Source organism: Xiphophorus maculatus, chromosome 8 (genome assembly GCF_002775205.1).
Source record: "Xiphophorus maculatus strain JP 163 A chromosome 8, X_maculatus-5.0-male, whole genome shotgun sequence".
Classification (NCBI taxonomy): Eukaryota; Metazoa; Chordata; class Actinopteri; order Cyprinodontiformes; family Poeciliidae; genus Xiphophorus; species Xiphophorus maculatus.
The window spans coordinates 24,806,748-24,828,819 of NC_036450.1; the positions used below are offsets into that span (position 1 = coordinate 24,806,748).

Consider the following 22,072-nt stretch of genomic DNA (forward strand, 5'->3'; position numbering starts at 1 on the left):
TTTGACGTCACCGCGCAGAGGGGGAAGTTTACCTGTGGCAGTTTCAGCAGAACACCTGAGAGCCGCACACACTCACTCTGTGACTCAGTCAGCTGTAAATAAGCACCTGAGCAAAATGTTCCCATATCTGAGCCACAGTAAGGACTCGCACGATGTGTTGTCATAAATAAAAATGAGACAGAGGAATACACGAAACACATTTTCTCATGACTTTCTGTTTGCCGCCCTTTCAACAAATCCAAATGTGTAAGATATAGTAGATACTATAGTGGATACCCTGTCAAGAAGATTGTGATTTAAATATTAATTAATTGATCGGATTAACAATTATATATATATATATATATATATATATATATATATATATATATATATATATATATATATATATATATATATATATATATATACAGTACAGACTAAAAGTTTGGACACACCTTTCTAATTCAATGGGTTTTCTTTATTTTCATGACTATTTGTAAGGCAAGAAATCCCACTTATTAACCTGACAGGGCAGGTTGACCTATGAAGTGAAAACCATTTCAGGTGACGACCTCTTGAAGCTCATCAAGAAAATGCAGAGTGTGTGCAAAGCAGTAATCACAGCTAAAGGTTGCTACTTTGAAGAAACTAGAATATAAGGGCTATTTTCAGTTGTTTTACACTTTTTTGTTTAGTGCATATTTCCACATGAGTTATTCATAGTTTTGATGCCTTCAGTGTGAATCTACAATGTCAATAGTCATGAAAATAAAGGAAACTCATTGAATTAAAAGGTGTGTCCAAACTTTTGGTCTGTACTGTATATATATATAATTTAAGAACCACACTATGCCATTTTGTACATTTCAAAACAAATGCATTAACTGTAAGAATAAAAGCAGTTTCTTGAAAACGTACAGCTTTGAGATATACAGACAAAATATTATCTAATTGTGTCATATTCTCTGTATGCAAGCTTCATACTTTGAGAAATGATAGTCAAAAGTAAAATTACTTGATAGAAATTGGGAACTTTGCATCATTCCACAAAATTTTATACGTTTTTTTTCTGAAGGCAGTCAGGGACACAAAGTTGACTAAAAAGGAACAATGCGTGCTTAAAAAATAAGTGAGAAGGATGGAACCAGGGGGCTCAGTGGTAGAGGAAGTGCCACATAATGAAACAACAGAAGCGCCACACTGCAGTCCCTGGTTCGATTCCCAGTCCTGCCCTTCTCCTTGTCAAGTTGAATAGAATTCACTATAGTGCCAAAAAAAAAAAAGAGAAAAGGGGCCACACTGCAGTGAAAATGTTCACATTTATTGCGGAAATAACTACAGTTTCAGAAAGCAGACCATCTAAAAGGTGCAATGATACATAAATAAACCGAGCAAAACAAACGCACACCCATGTCTGCACAGAAATTTTATAAGGACATTTATTAATACCTGTCAGGCATAATACCTTAAAGCTGTGAATCTTATTGCATCTTTTGGTGTGGCATATAGATGTAGATAATGCCATCAGAATGATACAGAGGTCAATAACATGTTTTGGAGTGCAAAAAAACACAAATCAGTCCAAAAACTTTCAATCTCTCCATCTGACCCTGATCTGAGTAAGACGCCTTAAACATCGTCCCCCTAAACACCCTAAAACTCTGCTGGTCCTCATGAAGACACCTTTACAGACACACACACCCACACACACTAAAACAGTAGACATGATGAATTTACTTTACATTTCAAGAACATCTCTCTGATCACAGCAGAGGTGAATACCTCAGGTCGATTTGCAAACACAACAACAGCAGGAAGACAGCTGCAGAAGTAGACACACACGCACACACACACCCGGCAATGTAACAGAGGGCGATACAATACAGCACTCAGACGAAGCGTCAGTACACAGAAATATATTGCATAAATTGAGTCTTTTTCTTCTCAAGTGTTACTACAGCTTTTTCTACCGAGGGTAGGATAAATGGCTTGTATCAGGTAATATCATCTTGAGCTCTGTCTTCAAGAGGCTTGATTTAAATGTAAAGACACATAATAATATGAGGAATGTTTCAAAACAGCGAGCACTGAGTCTGACAAACGTCACTGGACAGGAAATAAATGTAAAGACAGACCTTGAAAAGCTGAGTCAGTAAGGGATAAGGAGCAAAAAAAAAAAAAAAAGACATTTACAATTAAGGGATCATTGAAAAAGAAATCCAAAAAATATAACATTAAAATATCCCAAATTTAAGAGGGTAAACCTGAAAGAAACAAGTAAAAAGTTGCAAAAATGTTCACTCTTTCTACAATTAGAACTTGTGCTTTTTCATCTGTTCTCTACCTTGCAGCTGTATTTTTAATGCGAGGTCAGTATTTGTCTGTAGACGGAAGCAAAACAACTTTAACATGACAGCTAATGGAACATGATTGTTTTCAGGAAATGTGTTTGAACATCTTGATTAAGCGTATGTGGTATATTTGCAGCTCTTTATGTCCCCAGTTCTTTTATGCCCTTTAGAGAGAGTTGTTACATAGTAATGCAGGAGATTGTCAATGACTTTCTAACGGCATAAACTCGTAACAATACGTGTTTAAAAAACTTTAAACATTTGCTATATTTGTCATGTTGAATACTGTAAGAGAAGCGTCTGTAAATCCATAAATATTTCTTTCTGATCATTCCAAACTTAAGTTTTTATTTGCCATAATACATCTTTATCAGGCTAAAATCAAAGGGACTCATTGCTTGTAGTTATCTAAAAACATGTCATTTCATTTTAAGACGGGGCAGTGATAATTTCAGTTGCGTTTCTTGGCTTGTTTCCATGAGGCTGCGCCACCTGCTGCTTATCTAATAAAAAAGGTAATAACTGCATCAGAATACTAGGAGGAAATGCATCATTGCATTTCACAATACTGATTTTTCCAAGTATGGATAAGGATCTGTAAAGCCAATGCGACTATGATTTTATCCTCGTCTGAGGCGGTTCATGTTAGGCAACTTGTCCCTTTTTCCAACTTCCAACTTAAATGTTTCATAACTTTTAAACATCATTGTTTTTGCTTCAGGTAGGAAAGATGGAAAAATGCTTAGCTGAAGAAACTCTGAACTGTTGCTGGAACATTATTATTTTACCTGTTAGCAATGCTTTTTGATAGTATTCTTGAAATAAAAAAAAGCTCTAGCTCAGAGTATTGCTCCTGTCGTCAATGTCCACTCACTCAGTGTGACTATTTCACCCATTTCTTATGACATTTCACTAGTGACCTCAAATTTATAATGATGTATTTAGGAATATAATGTTAATAATCATAATACACTTAATGTAAAGTGCCACGTTTCTGATGGAACAAATGAAAACCACTGTGACCCTGTGCTTTGTTATATATTTTCCTGGAAGATAACTTCTGAGCATACATCTTAGTGGAACTAATGCTAAAATTGTAAGTTTATGTTTTGTAGAGACACACCACTCAATCGGTCAGCGACCAGAATTGGATCAAAATGGTCAAATAATAATAAAACCTTTTTTCCCAAATTCAATAAATGCAATCAACCAACAGCATCTACTTTAAAGCACTTTGTTATGAGTTTACTCACAAAGTTGCAACAATATTCTAATTTCTGTTGGGTTTAACACTACCTCTGTCAAAACACTGTTAGCACATTTCCCTGCTATTTTCCAGTTCCAAAAATAAACAAACAAAAAAAAGAAAACAGTCATAATTGGAATCGGTATTGGCCAGAAAAAGCCTGATTGGTGCGTCTGTAATACTCAGTCTTTGAGAATTTGCGTTAATATTAGTAACGTTATGTTGTGTCTCACACAGAAAGGTAAAGCAATTCACTCTTGAGTGTTTTAGTGCCACAGTTTTTCTTAATGCCAATACTCTGCAGACATTTCATAATTAAAAAATTACATCAACCAAATTTGCAACATCTGGGTTAAAAACACTTTGGAAAGTGGAAGTAGCAGCAGAGTTCAAGTTATGGGTTGATAAGTTCCTATAGTGGAAAACTGCCTTTTTGTAATGGGTGCCCATCAACACTGACATGAAAACGTGCGACATGAGGGTGAGGTTCGCTGTAACGGCTAAAAGTTCCTTAAAACCCTGGTGAAAGTAAATGTTAACATGTAACTACGACTGATAAAGCTGCCTGTGTTCTGACTGTGACTACAGTAAATATTCTACAGTACACACTACTGTAAAATCACAGCTTATTGTCATATTACCTTTAATTGACTACAGACTACTGTTAGAATAAATGTGGACTGACTTTTGCAATGATATATATATATATATACTTTACCTATATAACAACTTCTATTCATGTTCTTCTAAGTCTACAATACTATCTGGATTGTTTTCATCTCTAAGGAATATACTGATCTATTGCTGATCTATAAAGTGCATTAAAGTGGGTAACAGCACAGCAACACCTCACTGTTGTTCACAAAAGATGGTAAACAACAGTGAGGTTCCTGCTTTGACGAGCAGAAACCGAGTCCCTTTTTAACCTCATTCTCCAAGTGTAAATCTTTAGTGTTTGCTGGTAAACTAACAAAAAACATAGCATCAACACAGAAGTTAAAGGGTAGTTCAGATCCCTGTCAAGAAATTCTCTAAAACATAGAGGGACATTATTATAAAATTATAGTGTGCAGAGTAAAACTGGAGGGTTAAAGTGCCCAGTTGCTGTCTGGTCAGGTCCTTGGAAACAATCGTCCTAAAGATGCTGCTGTGGACTCAGTCAGTGGGAGCGGAGTTCTGCCGGACGCCCCTCAGTAAGGAATCTGGTTCTGGTAGTACTGCAGCATGTCGTATGTTTTGCTCCTGTTCAAGTGAAACGACACACAACAGGTGGTAATCCGTAAGGGGAGTTTCATGTTGATTGTCATTGTAACGAACGGGACAGACAACGTTCTGGGGTATCTGCAGGTTTCAGCAAGTCAAATTTAAGACTTAAATTTATGACCCTACTGATGCTTTTCTCACCTGCTACTGAGGAAACAACTCTGGATGATTTTTATCATGAATGCTGCTGCTTCTTTCTCACTCATCTGCGGATTAAAACGACCCCTGAAAAAGAAAGAAATGAACAATTATGGAATAATAACACAAAATCTCTAAAAGTTCTGACCTGCAACACAGATAATTTGCATCTGTGTGAGTTTTACTAACTTAAGAAGTTTGATGGTTTGTCCTCTGAAACATGGCAGCCCCGTGTCCAGCATGAGGGTCACCAGGGAAACCACTGCATCCATGTAGGGCCTGTGAAGATAGAAAAAAACAAAACAAAAAGGGAACAAAAGGTCAACATCCGCAATAAAACCCAGCTGACGGTATAAAAACAACTTATTAGCAGAGTGTAAATCTGGACGTTTCTTACCGCACAGCCAGATACCCTCTGACACACATCTCCATGAACCATTTGAAAGGCGTAGCCTCCATTTTTCCTCCCATGATCATCACCATCTCGTCCGTCAGCTTGATATCCGGCTCCCAGCCCAGGTTACCGCCTGGGGAGCTCTCAAACATAAAGCCGAAATCTGGATAAAACAAAAATAATTTATCCGAAATCATTTAAAAACATGACCTTCAAATGTGACAAATTATTCTGCTGGTCCATGAAAGATCATCTACACAGAGCGCAAGATTATTGTTCATGAGCAGGAGTTTCACAGGAAGCGGCCACCGTACCAATGTGGATAAGGTGGCCCTTGCTGTCCAACATGATGTTGCCGTTGTGTCTGTCTTTGATCTGCAGCAGAAACAACAGGAGGCTGTAGGCGGCCATGCTGCGGATGAAGTTGTACCGAGCCTGTAGAAAAAGAGGAGAGGAGTTAAATAAAACAGCATCTGTCAAAAAGGAAGAAAAAAACAGGACAATAATCAAAACAAAGTCAAATATTTCAAACTCCAGACCTTCTGGAAGGCCAGGGTGGATTCATCGCCGTACTGGTTACGGAAATAATCGTACATCCCAAAATCTGTCTGGCGACCAAGCTGGTCCCTGGACTTGCAGTCTGGGATGCATTCGATTACACCGCACTGAGGAAAGGAGGATCAGTCCAAATCAATCAAGTTCTCTAAACTTCACTGGAATTCAGCAGGATGAACGACGGTGACGTTCAGCGTTTAGAAATAAAGACAGAAGTCTTTGCTTTGATTACATCTCATAAATACTGTTCCAACTCAGACAAACAGGAGATCATAGTCACTGAACCTGAAATGCCAAAAATAACAAAGGACAGATAAATATTTGGTACGGATGCACCGATTTCAAAATCTGGGTCGATGTCAATATCCAACATTAATACTAGCGCTGGGTATCGAATCAGATTTACACTATGCTGATGTTAAGTCAAACAGAAAGGGCTGAGCTTTTCACATGTTGATGGTTTTGGATTTTAGGCAATAAAATGTTTATTGTCTTATGTAAAAGTAGAACTGTATTATTTGTTTATCTACATGATTTAATGTTCTAATATTGCATCAAATAGGCTTAAATGGTTAAATATAACATCTGCAGAAAGTGGCTAATTTTTTATCCATATCAATTGTTGGAATAATTGATAGAATAATCAACTGATAAAATAGTTAGTTGCAAAAATAAAGAGAGGGGAGGACTTGAAAGAATAGTATCAGAAAGTGTGTTACCCCTGGCGCCGTGGCAACCACTCTGTACGGAAAGACAAACAGGTCCAGACCCACCAGCTGGAAGATGTTCTTAAACAGCCCAATAATCTGCAGAGCCAGCATGTCCTGGAGGACAGAGAGCATCACAGAACAGTCACATGAAACTTCTGCCACTGCTGATAGTCTGGAGATGTACGCATTCAGCTGAACAGACACCAGTACCTGTCTGCAGTCGTCTCCCACTTTAAAGATGGCCGCCTGCCAACAAACCCTGCGCGATCCGTCTGGATTTTCCTCTCCTTCTTCCACGGAGTCGGACGGACAGCGAAGACCCTCCCTCTCCAGTTCGCTCACCCCGCAGCGCTTCACCTTAAACTTGGCCAGATAGGGAGCCTTGGCAGCGCTGAAAACACACACACACACACTGATGAAATACACACAGGAAGCTATAGGGCTAATGAAAACATATTCTGCAACATAAGACATAGTTACCTCTGCATGGGGGTTCCAGACTTGTAGTCGATGTCCAGCACTATGGCTTCTGGATTACTGGGTAAGTAACAACCTGGAAGATGTAAAGGAGATGGATAACTCAGGTTGTCTATGTTGTCATGTTTAGTTCTAGTCCTGCGTTGTGAGGCAGTTAATTTTTCGTCCTTTCTGGGCATGTTGTGTGAGGTTTGTTTAATTTTTTTAACTTGCTAAAGATTTTCTGGATAAAATACACTGGATATTTTAGAAGGGACATGCTGGGGGAAGAAAAGAAGCAAAAGCAAGGGTGCAAAGGCTTTCCAATGTAAAACATTGGTTTTGTAGACAGAAAGCTTATCAGAAGATTTTGTTTATCAAAACCAAAGTCAGACTTCTTCGTTGTTGGACATTTTGACTGATGGTGTCAAAAAGAAATCCAGTCAGAATCTATTTTTATTGAATATTGAATTGCATTTAATTTTCAATTGGTTTAATTAACATTCAACAAGCTGAAGAGAACATCCACATAGTGCCATCGCACAAGAAGTAGATGAATAGAAGTAAGTTTTTCTCTGGACTTCAAATATCCAAAATATATAAACAAAGCAATATTGTTAATATAATGGAGATTGAAGCTGAATGGTTGCCAACGGAAACTAAAGGGTTTCTCAAATATGCATGAAAGAATGAAGGCAACTCTCCAGATTTGTTTTTGATGAAGGAATAACATTAAAACATGGTGTAAAACTCAAGAAAGCCAATTTTGCATCATGCTGCCTCTTTAAATTAAATGGACATTGTTTTTCATGGTTTCAGACATAATATATCTTTCAAAACAAAAACACAAAGTTTTCGATCCATCCCAGAGAGCCGGTAGTCGATAGCAGGTTACCTGGCTGCACTTTGATGTCCGACAGCGCTTTGAGACAAGCTCGTTTTCTCTCCTCTCCCTTCGGAACCGGCCTGAAAACAAAATACACAAACAAACAAAACAGATTCATCTTAGCTCCTCAACCATTTTCTATCTTGGCAATTTTACAGCGAAGAGGCTCGGCTGCACTTACTTGATGATGGCGGACACGTTGGTGATCTTATTAAAGAAGTCAAACTCTCTTTGGTAGAAGTCTTTGGCCGGACCGGACAGAGAACCCGTGATCTCCTCCACCATCTGCTCCAGCAGCTCCCCGATGTCGGCTGCACGGACAAAAGAATCAACAAAAGAGCCGTGCCGTGACTCCTAATGTCTGCTCCGGGTGAACAAAGTGACTCACGGTCTTTCTGGTGTCCCTCCTCGTCCATGAAGATGTTGGTCTTCATGTTCCAGATGAACTGATGAGCGAGAAGCTGAGACTTCTGCGCCGCCCACAGGATGTACTCCCTCACGTAACCCATCTGAAAGGAGAGAATGGCTCATACCCATGTTTTTCCACGATGGTTGAGAAGGTATTTAACCGTGTTTACCTTATCATAACGAAGCGCTTGCACAATCTGAGGAATGTAGAACAAGATGGCGTCCTACGGAGATAAATAACAAAATGTTTTGCTGTAAAAAAAAAAAGAAAAGAAAAAAAAGAAGGACCTTTCTCTACGTTGCTAGATCCCACATATGTGTGACCTACCGGAGGAAAGGAGCGCAGCACTTTAACTCCATACTGTGCAGTGAGAGGATGAGGAGGGTACATGCTGCTGAAGTAGGACAGACCGGTGGGCGGGTCAGCCGGAGCCCAACACAAGATGTGGCTCAGCTCAGGGGAGTCTGCGTCGATGGTGTGCCACGTCACGAGGAACTGACGACAGACAGGGAGGAAAACATCCATGTTTTAAAACGTTTACGTTTAATTCTCCCACTCTGGACTCCTTGATAGTTCGTACCTTAACGGCCTCGGGTACATCGCTCACCGCTCCGGGGTCCAACCTCACCAGCCGGGTCACTTCGGCAACGATGGCATCGTTTTTAAACCTGGAAGGGAAAAGAGGCAAAGCAGGAGAATCACAATCAAAGAGTGGAGGATTATGTAGCTTTAACAATAACTGTACGGACCACCAGGGGGCAGCAACTTTCTATTGAGACGTTTGTTTTTTTATTTAATGAATTGTTTCTTTTATTTGTTCTATGATTGATCTGTTGATGCATATTTCTTGCTTCGCTCACAGAAGCCATAAAACACAAACTCAAAGTTTGACTCCAGATCGCAAAAAGAAAGAAAGAAATAAGAATAATGGTAAAAAGAAAAAAAAAGTAAAAAGGACAGAAACCATGAAAGAAAAAAAAGGAAGACACAAAGAAAGAAAGAAGGGGAAAAGAAAGTGAGAAAGGAAGAAACAAAGAAACAAAATGTAGATATTTAAATATTTAAAGTACTGGAAACAATAATATTTTCTGTCTTGTTCAGACAGAAAACCCTGAAATCTAATTCCAGACTTTTCCAGACCTTGCAGGAAACATGTCCATAGACTCAGCTCAGAGTAAAGTCTATGGCTGTCCAACATATAGTAATTATAATGGCACCGCAATAACAATGTGAACACGCTGATGTAATATTTATCCAGTCGGACAGAGTCTCATGGCACGTTTTGTTGGGTGTTTCATGAACCTTTAGCCTTTAGGTGAAACAACAAACATTTCTTTTTTTTCTAAACTCACAAAGCTTCACTCTATAAAGATCCCAACTTGTTTTATGGATTAAAAAACAAATGTCCACCTTGCAGGTAGTTGCATAGCCAGGTAAGGTGCAATGCTCCAGGCCAGATTGACGTTGTCCTTCCACTGTTTCTCCGTCAGGCTGATGTACTTGGACCTCCAGTTGGCGATGCTGGTCTCCACCGACTGCTCAGTGGCGATGGCCAGCTCCTGAGTGGAGAGCGGGTTGTACCACGTCGTCAGACGCTCAATCTCACTGGCCTGCCGAAAGAGACGAAGAGAGTGAACATAGGAGCTGCACCAGTAAACTCGGTCAACGCTGTCCTCCGAACTCACCAGCAGCGCCAGCAACAGAGTCCGGCGTTTCATGTAGTACTTGTGAAGCTGAGTTCCTCTGTTGCTCTTTTTAGATGTGCCTTCAAAAAATTTAAAAAAAGCACAGAAAGTCAAACCTTGGTGTTGATTTTGAGTCTGTCTTTCACTCGAAAAGGTCCGACTACTTGTTGGTCCATAAGTCCTTTCGGTCAAATCTAGTTTTTGGACTATTTTTTCCTGAAGAATGGAAACTGCAAAACAATGATGCACACTTTGATATTGGGTGTTGATCTCCTTAGGCTACAAACTCTTTCACTACACAAGTACACATCAACTGACCACTTTTTTTTGTAAAGCTTTTGTCGGCTCTAGTGGCCTTTATTTGACAGTTGTCAGACAGGCAGTCATCGGGCCGGGACTTGAACCTGTGAGGCCTCCATACACTGGTTACGCTTTATCCCAGTGCCGCCGCGGCGCCCAGAATAGGGCCACTATAGAAGTGTCCAAAACTTTTAAAGTGTGTTTCCATTAGAAACGTGTGCACAGCTCTGTCTATATTTTGCTAATGTAAGAAAAACAAAACAAAAAAACTCACAAAAAAACAACAACGCTATTTTGCAATTGCTGTACTTCCACAGAGTGAGAAAGGTAATTAAAATCACACGTCAGTACGTTTGTTCATGCGATTAGTCACTAGAAAACATGCGACACCATGACCCTCCTGTGCTTTCATTACAAATAAGTGCAAATCTCTGTCTATTTTCCGCTAATATTGAAAAAACATAATTTTGTTATTGTGGCGATTCTATTAAATAACGATGCCCAACCACGGACTGGAGTTGCTAATTAGCTGTAGCTATATGGTCTTGGAGCAACACATCAGTTGGAGTGTTGATCCGTTCTGTGTTTGTGGGCATTGTTCTTGTCAAATAGACAAATCAATCAATCAATCAATCAATCAAATTTTATTTGTATAGCACATTTCAGCAGCAAGGCATTTCAAAGTGCTTTACATCATAACAAACACAGAATCACAATGCAATATAGAATCAATCATTAAGTCAAGTTACAAATAAATGGAATAAAAATTAAAATCACACACGAATAAGCCTGCTCACACAACAAGTCATTAAAAAACATCCTTCAGCTACTTCCTGTCTTTTTCATCTTTGTGGTTTGTGTCGTGTGATGATAAAGAGTTCCCGTTGCAGTTTTGTGAAATGCCCCAATAACGACACGGTCGCAAAACCACCTCATCCTAACGGCAAACTGGAGTTTGTTTTTTTTTTTTTTAATTGGTTTGTTTCTATTGAGCGAACACAGTTTTTAAATGTCAACTTGTGCAAAGATATGGTCAAAGGAAACATAACTATTGTGGGTGACGGTTTGCTTCGCATGAAAACGTTGAATTAGTTCCCTTTGTGTGATTGGTAGCACTGTACCGGACTTCTTGGATGTGGTGGACATCCCACTGGACAGAGGGTAGGTGTTGATCCACCCCTGGGCGCTCTGCTGGGATCGGGAGCTGGAGTCCACGTTGCTCCTCAGGTCAGCGGCGTTCATCACCGATAGGCTGTTCAAGGACGGGTCCTGATTATCTGTCCACGGACAAACAGAATCAGGACCAAACGAAGCCGAAGCCGCGTGGTTTAGGAACACAAGTTGAATCTACAAGATTTAGCTTAGCTTGTAAAACCAGTAAGTATGTAGACGTATTCTGAACTAATTCACATTACAAACCACAAACTTTGGAGTATTTTATTGAAGTTGGTTTCATTTTAATAAAATACTTTGAAGTTCATGGTTTTCAAGTGGGAAAAAAATGTGATTCGGTTCAAAATAGCAATTTTTTAACAATAAAAAAATTAAACAGCATGGTTGATGATGAAGGTTTGTTTGGAAAGCGAGATGAGTTGTGTCGCTTCTTCTGCTGCGATGGTCATGCACTTTGTAAACGGGATATTTGATTGGAAATGGAGGAAGCAGTCGCCTTAATCCACTGATACTCGGTCAGATGTAGAAAATCTGATCCAGGTACTGGGATTACAGGCCTAATCTACCTGAAGCGGGTTGATGTGTATGAGAATGAAACCATGTTTTTTTTGTTTTTTTCTGGATCGTCTGGAATGAAGTGGACAGGATTTTTCTGAGGTGGAAGTAAAAAAAAAAAAAAAAGAAACTCTTTTTAGGATTTCTTCTTTTCAGACCAAACTGATCAGGTTGAGGAAAGAGGCGGACGGGTGGGCTTGATGATGAATCATCATGCATCATGACGCTGATGCCAAATTTGGGCTTTTCCTCACAGCTGTCTTCAAAGTAAAACTCAAGGTAAGAGAGAGAGAGAAAAAAAAAAATTTGAAAATGAAAGTTGGAAAATTTAGACCTGGACAGCACCGTGAGGAGAAGCTGCGTCAAATCTGACAGGCGTGACAGCATGCCCCCTTTGCTGCAGCGCAGCCCGTGCTCCACCGCTTTAGGCTTACTTAAGATCGATATCGGAGTAGTGCTGGACACGATTAGCGATCCGAATATCCCAGCAGAGAGAGTGCTCGGGGCTGAGGTAGTACCAAGCTCACCGGGTGGGACCAGCTGGTACGCTGCCAGGTACTTCTTATCCGACAGGATGCTGGCATAGAAGCGGATTATGATGCAGATGTCCTCGCGGAGACGCTTGTCGGCCTGGGTGGGAAACTTCGGAGACGCGCTGTGAAACATTGGAAAGAGTCCGTCGATAAGGAGACGCTCACCAGCAATACTATGCTGGGCACATGTGAGGAGAGACACTATGTGAGCATAAAAGGTTAGAAAATGACACTAAACATGAACACCGACCAGAAAAACAAGGCAGGAAATAATTAGTTCCCTGAGAAAACATAAAATCTTACCAAGTAATTTTGCTCTAGTTTCTAGTGCAAATATGTTAATGCATTAAAATAAGACTAAACTAACTTACAAGTAACTTTTCAGCAATATCTAAGAGCTTGTTTTAAAATAACAATTCCACAACATTGATTAAAATGTACTAGTTGCACTAGCAGATTTTTAAAATTATAACAAGATATTTTTTTCCCATGATAGAAGTGAAACAATGTATGTTAGTTTTCAGGTGTTCAGAGACATTTGCACTAAAAACTAAACAAAATTTTACTTGGTAAACATGTGTTTTTAGTGTGTTCACTAAGAAACTTTATATTAATTAAAAGTTAACAAACATTCTTTGCCAAATTGCAATAAATAAATAACAGCTGAAATAATTATTTAAATGTGTCATAAATGGTTTTAAAGCTGGAAATAAATTCAGAAATGTAAATTAATTTACAGAGACATAAATAAATTTATAAAGTCACAAAATAATTATTTCTACTTTTTAAAATGAAAGCAACACATTTACTGAGGCACATATAATTTCTGACATCATTTCCAGTTTAAAAAAATTTATGATAGAATTAAACAATTATTTCCTAAGTAATCTATTTATTGTACTTTGGCACTCGCATTTCATAACAGCTAACGTGAGCTAATCTGTCAGCCGAAGTCTGAATCCTCACCTGAAGTAATCGAAGGCGGTGGAGTAGATCTTCTCTCTGATGACGTTTCTCACAGTTGAGTTGGTGAGAACGTCAGAGTGCAGCAGAGCCAGACCTAAAGTCAGCAGCCTAACACACCAACAAATATGACTGTTGTCATCAACTCCAGTCATTGTCTACAAGTCTTCACATTCAGCTCATTTATGCCTTGCAAATGTATTTCCGTAATTTCCGGACTATTGAGCGCATCTGAATGAAAGCAGCACCCACTAACTTTGAGAGAAATGAAATTACTTGTAAAGGTCGCTCTTATGTAGGCCACACATGTCCACGTTGTGGGTACTTTGACGATTTCCTTTGAGTTTTAAAAAATGTTTTATTATAATTATTTCACTTTTTCCCCCCTCTTTATTATTAACAAAACTGCAGGAAGAAAAATTATATGGTGTTTTGTGTCAAAGAAAGGCGTCAAATTTGCACATTTTTGGAGCTTCTTTTAGGTCGCCACAAGCAGTAAATCAATTAACCGCATGATAAAGTTAAACAAATTCAATAATTTTTATTTGCATTTATTATTTTTCTCTTTGTACAAAAAACAAAAGGACAAAAGTCTTCAGTCTGGTGCGGTAGTTTAGTTTCTAGTGGCCCTTTTTTGAGGGACAGTTGTGTCTCCATAATCCATTTTACCTGTTATTTGGTTTATTTATTGTGGATATTTAAAATGTCTGCCATTTCCAGTGTTAAATGTTTATTACTTATTGATCTATGAGAATGTGTTCTTCCATTACTGTTAGTATTATGTTATTACAATTACTTCACCTTAAAATGTTCTCAAAAAACAACAATATTATTGTTTATCTCAATAATATCTGGGACAGTTAATCATCCAGCAAAATTTGCTATTTGAGTTTTGGACCCCAGCAAAATACATATTACAATATTGTTGTTCTGAATGGACAGAATGCAGTTTCTGTTCAGGCGGTATGAATTTGTGAATTTGTAAGGTTGGGGTAACAGCCTGGAAGGATGCGCTATACCTGAAACGTGGTCCAATGGCAGCCACGTGGCGGTTCAAGCCGCTGTTAGATCCGCCGACGCCCAAGGACAGGGAACGCTGCAGCAAGCTGCCAAAGATCTCCACCTGATCCGCGCTGGAGTATTTGGCTATTTCAAACCTCTGGACAAGAAACTGGAATAGAAAAAAGAATGAAATCACAGACATAAAAGGAAAAACGGAGAAAACAGGGATGTCTTTGTGAAAAAAAAAAAAGACTTTTTCTGACCTCGATCCAGATGTGGTGAGGGGTGACATCTGGAGGGCAGGGCACAGGCTGACTTTCCTCTGACGCGGCAAGAGGATCGGCCTCCACCTGCGCGTTGGAGAACAGGCCCATCTTCAGCTCCACCGTCATCTGCCATGCTCCAGCCATCTCCCGCATAAACTGGGAAGAAGAAGACGAGGGTCCATGAAGAGACGACGCTAACGAAACGCGGGGAAACAAGAGAAGGTCAAACACATCGAACAGCGTACCGGTACTTCCACCCCCGTACGCGCCGCCAGCAGCCACTCCCAGCATGCAATGGCTGTTTCCATGCCGTGCTCCGTGAACATCTTGAGGGGCGACCAGCAGAGGTGGTGCAGGAGCTGAGGGTCGCATTCTGCAGAGTGGAATACGACAGCAGCTGAGTTGGAGCATCGGGGAACGGAAAAAATGACAGACCAATAAAGTCGTACCTCTGCTGCTGATGAGCAACGCGGCCAGCTTGAACATGGCCTCAGTGAAGGCCTCGGGCTGAGCAGAGTCCAGAGCCTCCTCCATCTGTTTGATCATGATCCGGGTCAGATCCGACTGGCCCCTGACTGCCTGCGCAAAGTGGATCATTCCTGCAACCTACAGAGAGAAAAAACACCATAAGATCAGAGGGGAAACATAACCCAACCTAATGCTAACAGGCAATCAAAACTTTAATGTCTATGCTCAATCAAATGTACTAAATGTTTCGTAGATTAGTTTTTATTGGCACATTATTTTCCTGCACACTTCATATTGAGGGTCCATCTTATTTAAACTTGTGTTTCATATAGACCTGTCACGATAACAAATTTTGCTGAGCGATTGTCTCAAAAATTATTGCGATAAATGATAATATTGTTTGAAGACCTTTTTACACTGATGTAATGGAAATGACATAATAATGCATGTTATTTCCTGCTAAAGATACACTTTATTTTCAAAAGAACACTTAACACTTGAGCTGATAAACAAAATAAACAAAACAACCAAAAATAAAACGGATTCTCAGTCTCCATTAATAAAACATTTACTTGAATAAAGACTAAACAACATAAAGCCAAAGTGGAAATAAATACTGCATTCAACCAAAAGAGTGCAGATTATGAAGTCTGTATATCATGTTGCCCTTCAGTAATAATTAGATTTAAATAGAGAAGATGGGCACATCGACTACCTGATGCAATAATTCACACTACATGATTTTTTGCCCCGATTTTCCCCTTATGACAATCTTAGGACATTGATCGTTCTAAGATTGACGCTTACGATTTCGTAACCGATCATCCTGCAATGTGTGGTGTGTTACGGTAGATCGTCTCCGATCCAAATCAGGAATTTTCCCCGACTTTGACCGTTAACGCAGCCTGTTGAATGTGACAGGTAGTCAATCAGAAAGCGCGGATTCTCCTCGTCTGAGGGGAAATTATGCAGGGGAATCCCAAACAGCTGACACAGCGCAACCCGAAGTCCAGCGGACATTGGAGATAATATTTGGAAACAACATTAATGTTTATTCAACATTTTGTGCAAAGAATACAGAAATGACAAGGAGAGGAGTTGGAGCGAAATTGCCGGTAACTTTTCAGCTGTTCTTCGTTAACGTGACATAAATAAATTATACTGATTTTCATTCAGTCAGGACTTTACGCTGACACTAGCCACATGCATTGCAGGTAAATTGTAGTAAAGCATTAATTAATGCCTGGTTTTAAAATGAGTTAACTGGACTTGTAGCCATTATTTTGTGCCCATTGTTGGACACCACACATCGAATCGTTATACTTAGGATTTCTGTCGGCTAATGTGTGATCTCTCAGGGTTTGAAAATGGGCCGACAATCGCCGACAGCTCTAAAATCCTGTAGTGTGTGCTGGGCATTACGCTAAGAAAATGAGGAAGGGAGGGTCAGTGGAGAGCACCAGAGTTGAGCCTTTTTTTCATTCAGTGTCATCAACAGAAAGAGAAAAAGGCCGGAAGAGACGATAAAGTCGATAATTAAAATGAGGTCAATAGTTTTAATTTATCGTGCGATTAATTGATTTATTGTTTATCGCGACAGGCCTAGTTTCATATGCAACTCAGTGCAGTCTAGCCTGATTGGTTAAAAATGATGGAGATCAAGTCAGCTCATTTGTTTTGGGCACAGTTGGATAGTCGCTAAAATACAAAACTGATCCCTTTTCTTTCTCTCATTGAAAGACGCAAGGAGACATTCTTAAAACGGCAGTATGATGTGTTTTTCAGCCACATAGTGCCATTTTATAGCAAAATCAAGTAATTATATGTTAACTTCAGTTATCATAAACATGCTATTTATATCAAAAATGATTTAAAAGAAATTTGACTTCATAATTTAAAGCCTTGAAATTAGGCCTCTGTCTCTTTAAGAAACTCCTCTATTAATCCTTTCACAACATTTTTACCAGCATTTCACTGAGAAGCAGCTCCTATAATGAGATCAGCAGATGCAGCGTTCCACCAGCTGTTTGCTAATTGCTGCTGGCTAGTCTGAAGTAGTTGAGTGGAAGGGCTGACCCCTGACCCCCGGCGTTTTGCGAAGCTGAATGGTTGCCAAGCAAGATTAAAGGATTTTTCAAACATGCATGAAAGATATGGAGGGATGGAAGATATCCAGATATGTTTTTGATGAGGGAATGACATTATAACATGATGTAAATCTTAAAAAAGTCAATTTTACGTGATACTGCTTCCTTAAAGCTTTTAGAATTAAAGTCAGAGAAAGAACAACAGTTATACAAAGTTCTTTAAATTGGAAGTTCATTTCATACAGAAGCATGTCGGCTCTTCATTGCTACAACACAAAGCCAGACTTGCAGTGATTGTCATTTCACTTCTTCGCCATCTTGTACATCTGTAGTCTCATACCTAATTTTTCTAATAACAGCTAAACAGATTCATAAATCTAGTGATATACAATGTACCTGCATTCCCATTGGTATCGGTCAATGTTAGTCATTTTTTAACATATTGCTATCGGTCCGATAAGTAATGCTGGATTACGTGGCATTCAACACAATGCGGATGACCGTACCTCTCCGGCGTATCTGTTCCGTAGGTTCAGCGATGCCATGAAGTTGGAGTAATCCTTCTTCACACAGGCTGGCCTCTCAGTCAGCTGGGTGGACTAAATGAGAAAGTGAATGAAATTAACACCATTTCTTAACGCCATACCCATTATATCATAACTAAAATCTTCTAAAGTCCTGGCATCCCTCAGGGTTGTATTCTTGGCCTCCATTTATTTCCCCATTTTTTAATCTCAAAATTTCTCTTCACATTTTTAAAGTAAAAGAAAATGTCTGTCTGATTGGTCAGAATGATCCAGTTATGCAACTTCAAGCAACTTAAATGAAGAAGTCAGTTTGTGACTCACCCCCAGAGTGGTACTCTGTCTGTTGTAGCCAGCAAAGTGCAGGATGCTTTCAGTGGCCATGGCCAAACCCGTGTGCTGGGACAGACCCGAGACCCAGTTCTGATGTTTGTTCAGGTACTCCTGACACCGCATGGAAACAGGGAGTTCAAACTTTAAATGTTAGTTTCTCTCATGCTGGACATGTTAGGTTGACATTAACATTTCTTAGGATTGACACACAGCATTTAAGAATGGCACAAAATTAACTTTTTCAATAGACTTTATACAAATATCCTATTAATATAGAAGTATAATGATTTATTACACATACTTTCAGTTTCAGCTTTCCTTTAAAAAAATCTAAATGTCTAAAAAAAATTCTCACTAAGTTTTTTGACATTTAGCAAACAGAAATAATTTTAGAAACTATAACTAACCTGAAACAGGAGAAGTTTGGTCTGATTTAACCTCAAACAGTGAGAGAAAATGTGTGCATGTGTGTCTTTTTATTCGGCGAATGTAAACTTCTAGTTTCAGCAACTGTGTAGAGCTGCTTTGCGATGCACTCTTCAAGACGATAGAGGAGAAAAGGCTTGAGAAATAATACCTGCAGGTGGGACTTTGTTACAGACGGAGCCCACTTCATAGCCTCCTTAAGGATTTCTCCACACCGCGCAGCAAAATCTTTGACAATGCTCTAAATATTACAGAAAAAAGCGTTAACGTAACATGTTCATAAGTGATTTTTTGCATTTTATTTAGCATCAAGATGAGTAAAAAAGAAAAAAAAGTTACCTCCCTGGCTTCATATGTGTCCGGGGCAGTGATTCTGTACGGAGTGTCAGGGATGTCATAATACGGCTGATCTTTATGAATGTCCTGCAACACACCGTCAACACTCATAAAATCATGGTACAGATTCACAGATACACACTGCTTTGATGGATTAAACCAGGGGTGTCAAACTCCAGTCCTCCAGTCGCTGTCCTGCAGTTTTTAGATGTGCCACGGGTACAAAACGCTGGAATGAAATGAAATACCTCCTCCTTGTGTAGATCAGTTCTCCAGAGCCTTGCTAATGACCTAATTAGTCTATTCAGGTGTGGTGCAGCAGAGGCACATCTAAAAGGTGCAGGACACCGGCCCTTGAGGACAGGAGTTTGACACTTGTGGATTAAACGATCATCACTCACTGCACTGAGGGACAGGGAGAGAGTCTGCAGGATGTCCAACATGGTCTTCAGCACCCGGCCGCTCCAAAGCAGGTGGGGGAAGCTGAGGGGAGAGATGTTGGAGTGTTTATGAAAGAAGAAGAAGTAATTTTGAGAGGAAGAACTGGTGGATCAGAGCCGACTTACGTTTCAGCGAGACCAGACAGATATTTGTCGGCCACTCTGCGGATCCGCTTGTGGATGTGGTTGAAGTTGACCAGGAGAAACTGAGCGTGGCGTTCCAGCTCCTCCTCGTGAGCTTTGGTTTTAGGCTTTTCAAACAAGAAAATATGGTAAACGGACTGTGCTTAGAAACAATAAACAACAAATACTATTATAAAAATATCTTCATTTTCTAACAGGGTTTGAAATTATTGATGTAATGCAGACATCAGGGTTGATAACAAGTACTATCAAGTTGAGTTGGTTCTAAAAGAGCGGAAAACCTCACGCACTTTTTCAGCCATCATTTGAAGGAAAACCTCAAACACCTTGTCGCTGACAGCGATCACGCACTGCATCATACCTGGAAAAACATGGAATTAATACACGAGGGACAGTATTTCTCTGTCAGAGGACAGTTTTCCTTTTCTGTCGCCATTACCAGATTTATCCTTCTGTATGGCTCGGTCTTCGAAGTAACGAAACATGACCTGGAAGCGGTCCGAGTCCAGAGAGTGCAGCATCCTAAACATAATGAAAAACAAAAACAGAGATGGCATGAGATCATGTTGTTCGTGTAAAGAACAACGCTGCAACTAAAGATTATTTTAGTAACCAATAATTCTGATGATCAGATTAAAAAAAATAGCCACTGTCTACAGATTGTTTAACCACTGAAGACTTTTTTATACACTATGAGAAATACATTTAAAGATGCAAATAAACAATTTGTTCTGGTTTTAAACAAGACGATAAACATTTTATTGCCTAAAATGCAATAAAAGAGCATTCATTTAAACCAAGTGAAACTATGCCACTTGAGGAATGTATATGTATTTTATACAGTTTTGTCTTAGTTACTGCCCTTAATATCTTGCCTGTTTTTGAGTCTGTATTCTCTGGTTAACAGTTAACCGATTAATGAACAATTATTTCAATAATCAATTTGTAATGATTAATCCGATTAATTGTTTCAGTCATAGTAAAGGTTAGACTTCCTTTTGTTGTGGAGGCATCGTTTTACCTCATGTACTCCAGCCTGTAGACAGACAGCAGGTATGTGGACATGGCAAAGTCCAGCTTGTTGATGAGGGCGGCCACCTCTGGAGGCGGGTCCAGCAGGTTGATGATGGTGCTGCGCAGGTCATTCAGCTCCGCCTGTCGCGTAGCAGCTGGAGTCAGAAAACTGTGCACCTGCCTCTGTGTGTGTGTGTGTGTGTGTGTGTGTGTGTGTGTGTGTGTGTGTGTGTGTGTGTGTGTGTGTGTGTGTGTGTGTGTGTGTGTGTGAGGGCGTGTTCATACTGGAGTGACGGTGTCGTTCTTCAGCGCAGAGTTATACTGAAGCTCGGAGCGTAAAGGCTCCCCGCTGGGAAACGTCAACAGCGGCGATTTGGTCGCGATTTCACAAACTCCTTCGTACCACTCCTCCGGCCACAGGCCTGATTGTTTCAACACAGATGGAGGGAAAGAAGAAGAAGACAATGAATACAGTAGAACGCATAGATTTACAAACTTTCTGTGTAAAAAGACAATAATTCTTGTTCTCGACATCTGCAGGTTTCAGCAAGTCAAATTTAAGACTTTTTAAGACCTTTTTAATGCCACCATGAAGGAAGTTTAAAACGGAAAAACTATACCATCCCCATCCTGCTGTATTAGAATCAAGAATAGTAAAAACTGTGAAATTTCATAGGGTCTGTTTGTGGCTCTTGGCAACAGCTTTGTGCTTCTCACATTTCACGTGGCTCTCCTCAACTTTAAGATTTTTTTTAAAAATTTGCACTTAAGGGCTTCATCTCCATTCATTTCCTATGCAGCTTGCGCGATGAGGCGACAATCGGTAGCTCTCCTCCAGCCAAGTGAACAATGACATTCTCGTAAATGCTGACCTGTGATGCACAGATACATTTTCATCTCGAATGGAGATGACTTTTGCCTGTCGCTATTGTTCATCACTTCCCATGTGTGGTAGATGCAAAAAGCTAGTCCTAAATTAACCTCAGAAGTTTTCAAAGCCATGACAATCCACTTTCAAAATGTGACACTTTCCTGACTAAATTTCTTGTTTAGCCCAAGCTTCAAGACAGTATTTTTCTGAGAGATTAGACATATTAGTGTGAAAAATCCTTAAACATATTGAAACTAAAACTTGCCCAGAGGGTTGAGATTCTCCATTAATCTATTCAATTCCCTTAACTATCTTTTGCAGGGCCTTCCTGTAGGTCATTGTACCAAAACACAAATTTAAAATAATAATAATTAAAAAAGCAACAAATATTCTGTTGCTATGAACTGATCTTATATTTGTATCGCTAGTTTAATGTTATCTGGGGTTTTATGCCAATGTATCAGTCTAATTTCTCTGATAGAAGCCTGAAAAGATAAAAAAAATTAAGTGAATGTTTGAATCTTTTGCTTCATTTTCAGCTTGCCATGCTAAAAATCTTGAT

The 22,072-nt window shown here is 39.5% G+C and overlaps 1 protein-coding gene across 2 annotated transcripts in view; it reads right to left on the reverse strand.

Annotated features, from left to right (window-relative positions):
- Positions 1-1,282: 1,282 nt before the first annotated feature.
- The window catches only part of LOC102234647 (phosphatidylinositol 4-kinase alpha-like), a 34,040-nt gene continuing 13,250 nt past the window's right edge, over positions 1,283-22,072 (reverse strand). Inside the window, exons 21-54 of one of the 2 annotated variants that reach the window (XM_023338103.1) lie at positions 20,925-21,061; positions 20,647-20,780; positions 20,065-20,147; positions 19,916-19,986; positions 19,608-19,732; positions 19,443-19,524; positions 19,045-19,128; positions 18,857-18,946; positions 18,271-18,390; positions 17,929-18,021; positions 15,317-15,473; positions 15,113-15,240; positions 14,865-15,023; positions 14,619-14,770; positions 13,603-13,710; positions 12,631-12,758; positions 11,497-11,652; positions 10,076-10,155; positions 9,801-10,000; positions 8,971-9,058; positions 8,718-8,885; positions 8,560-8,613; positions 8,370-8,490; positions 8,163-8,292; positions 7,991-8,061; positions 7,120-7,192; positions 6,850-7,030; positions 6,649-6,753; positions 5,914-6,039; positions 5,689-5,809; positions 5,378-5,537; positions 5,170-5,259; positions 4,984-5,067; positions 1,283-4,821 (exon numbers count right to left, since the gene is read on the reverse strand). In XM_023338103.1, coding sequence (XP_023193871.1) covers positions 4,770-4,821; positions 4,984-5,067; positions 5,170-5,259; positions 5,378-5,537; positions 5,689-5,809; positions 5,914-6,039; positions 6,649-6,753; positions 6,850-7,030; positions 7,120-7,192; positions 7,991-8,061; positions 8,163-8,292; positions 8,370-8,490; positions 8,560-8,613; positions 8,718-8,885; positions 8,971-9,058; positions 9,801-10,000; positions 10,076-10,155; positions 11,497-11,652; positions 12,631-12,758; positions 13,603-13,710; positions 14,619-14,770; positions 14,865-15,023; positions 15,113-15,240; positions 15,317-15,473; positions 17,929-18,021; positions 18,271-18,390; positions 18,857-18,946; positions 19,045-19,128; positions 19,443-19,524; positions 19,608-19,732; positions 19,916-19,986; positions 20,065-20,147; positions 20,647-20,780; positions 20,925-21,061 — 3,911 coding nt within the window. In that variant the 3' untranslated portion in view covers positions 1,283-4,769. Of the gene's footprint in view, positions 4,822-4,983; positions 5,068-5,169; positions 5,260-5,377; positions 5,538-5,688; positions 5,810-5,913; positions 6,040-6,648; positions 6,754-6,849; positions 7,031-7,119; positions 7,193-7,990; positions 8,062-8,162; positions 8,293-8,369; positions 8,491-8,559; positions 8,614-8,717; positions 8,886-8,970; positions 9,059-9,800; positions 10,001-10,075; positions 10,156-11,496; positions 11,653-12,537; positions 12,759-13,602; positions 13,711-14,618; positions 14,771-14,864; positions 15,024-15,112; positions 15,241-15,316; positions 15,474-17,928; positions 18,022-18,270; positions 18,391-18,856; positions 18,947-19,044; positions 19,129-19,442; positions 19,525-19,607; positions 19,733-19,915; positions 19,987-20,064; positions 20,148-20,646; positions 20,781-20,924; positions 21,062-22,072 lie in introns of both variants that reach the window. The other variant, XM_014473685.2, reaches the window with a different exon arrangement.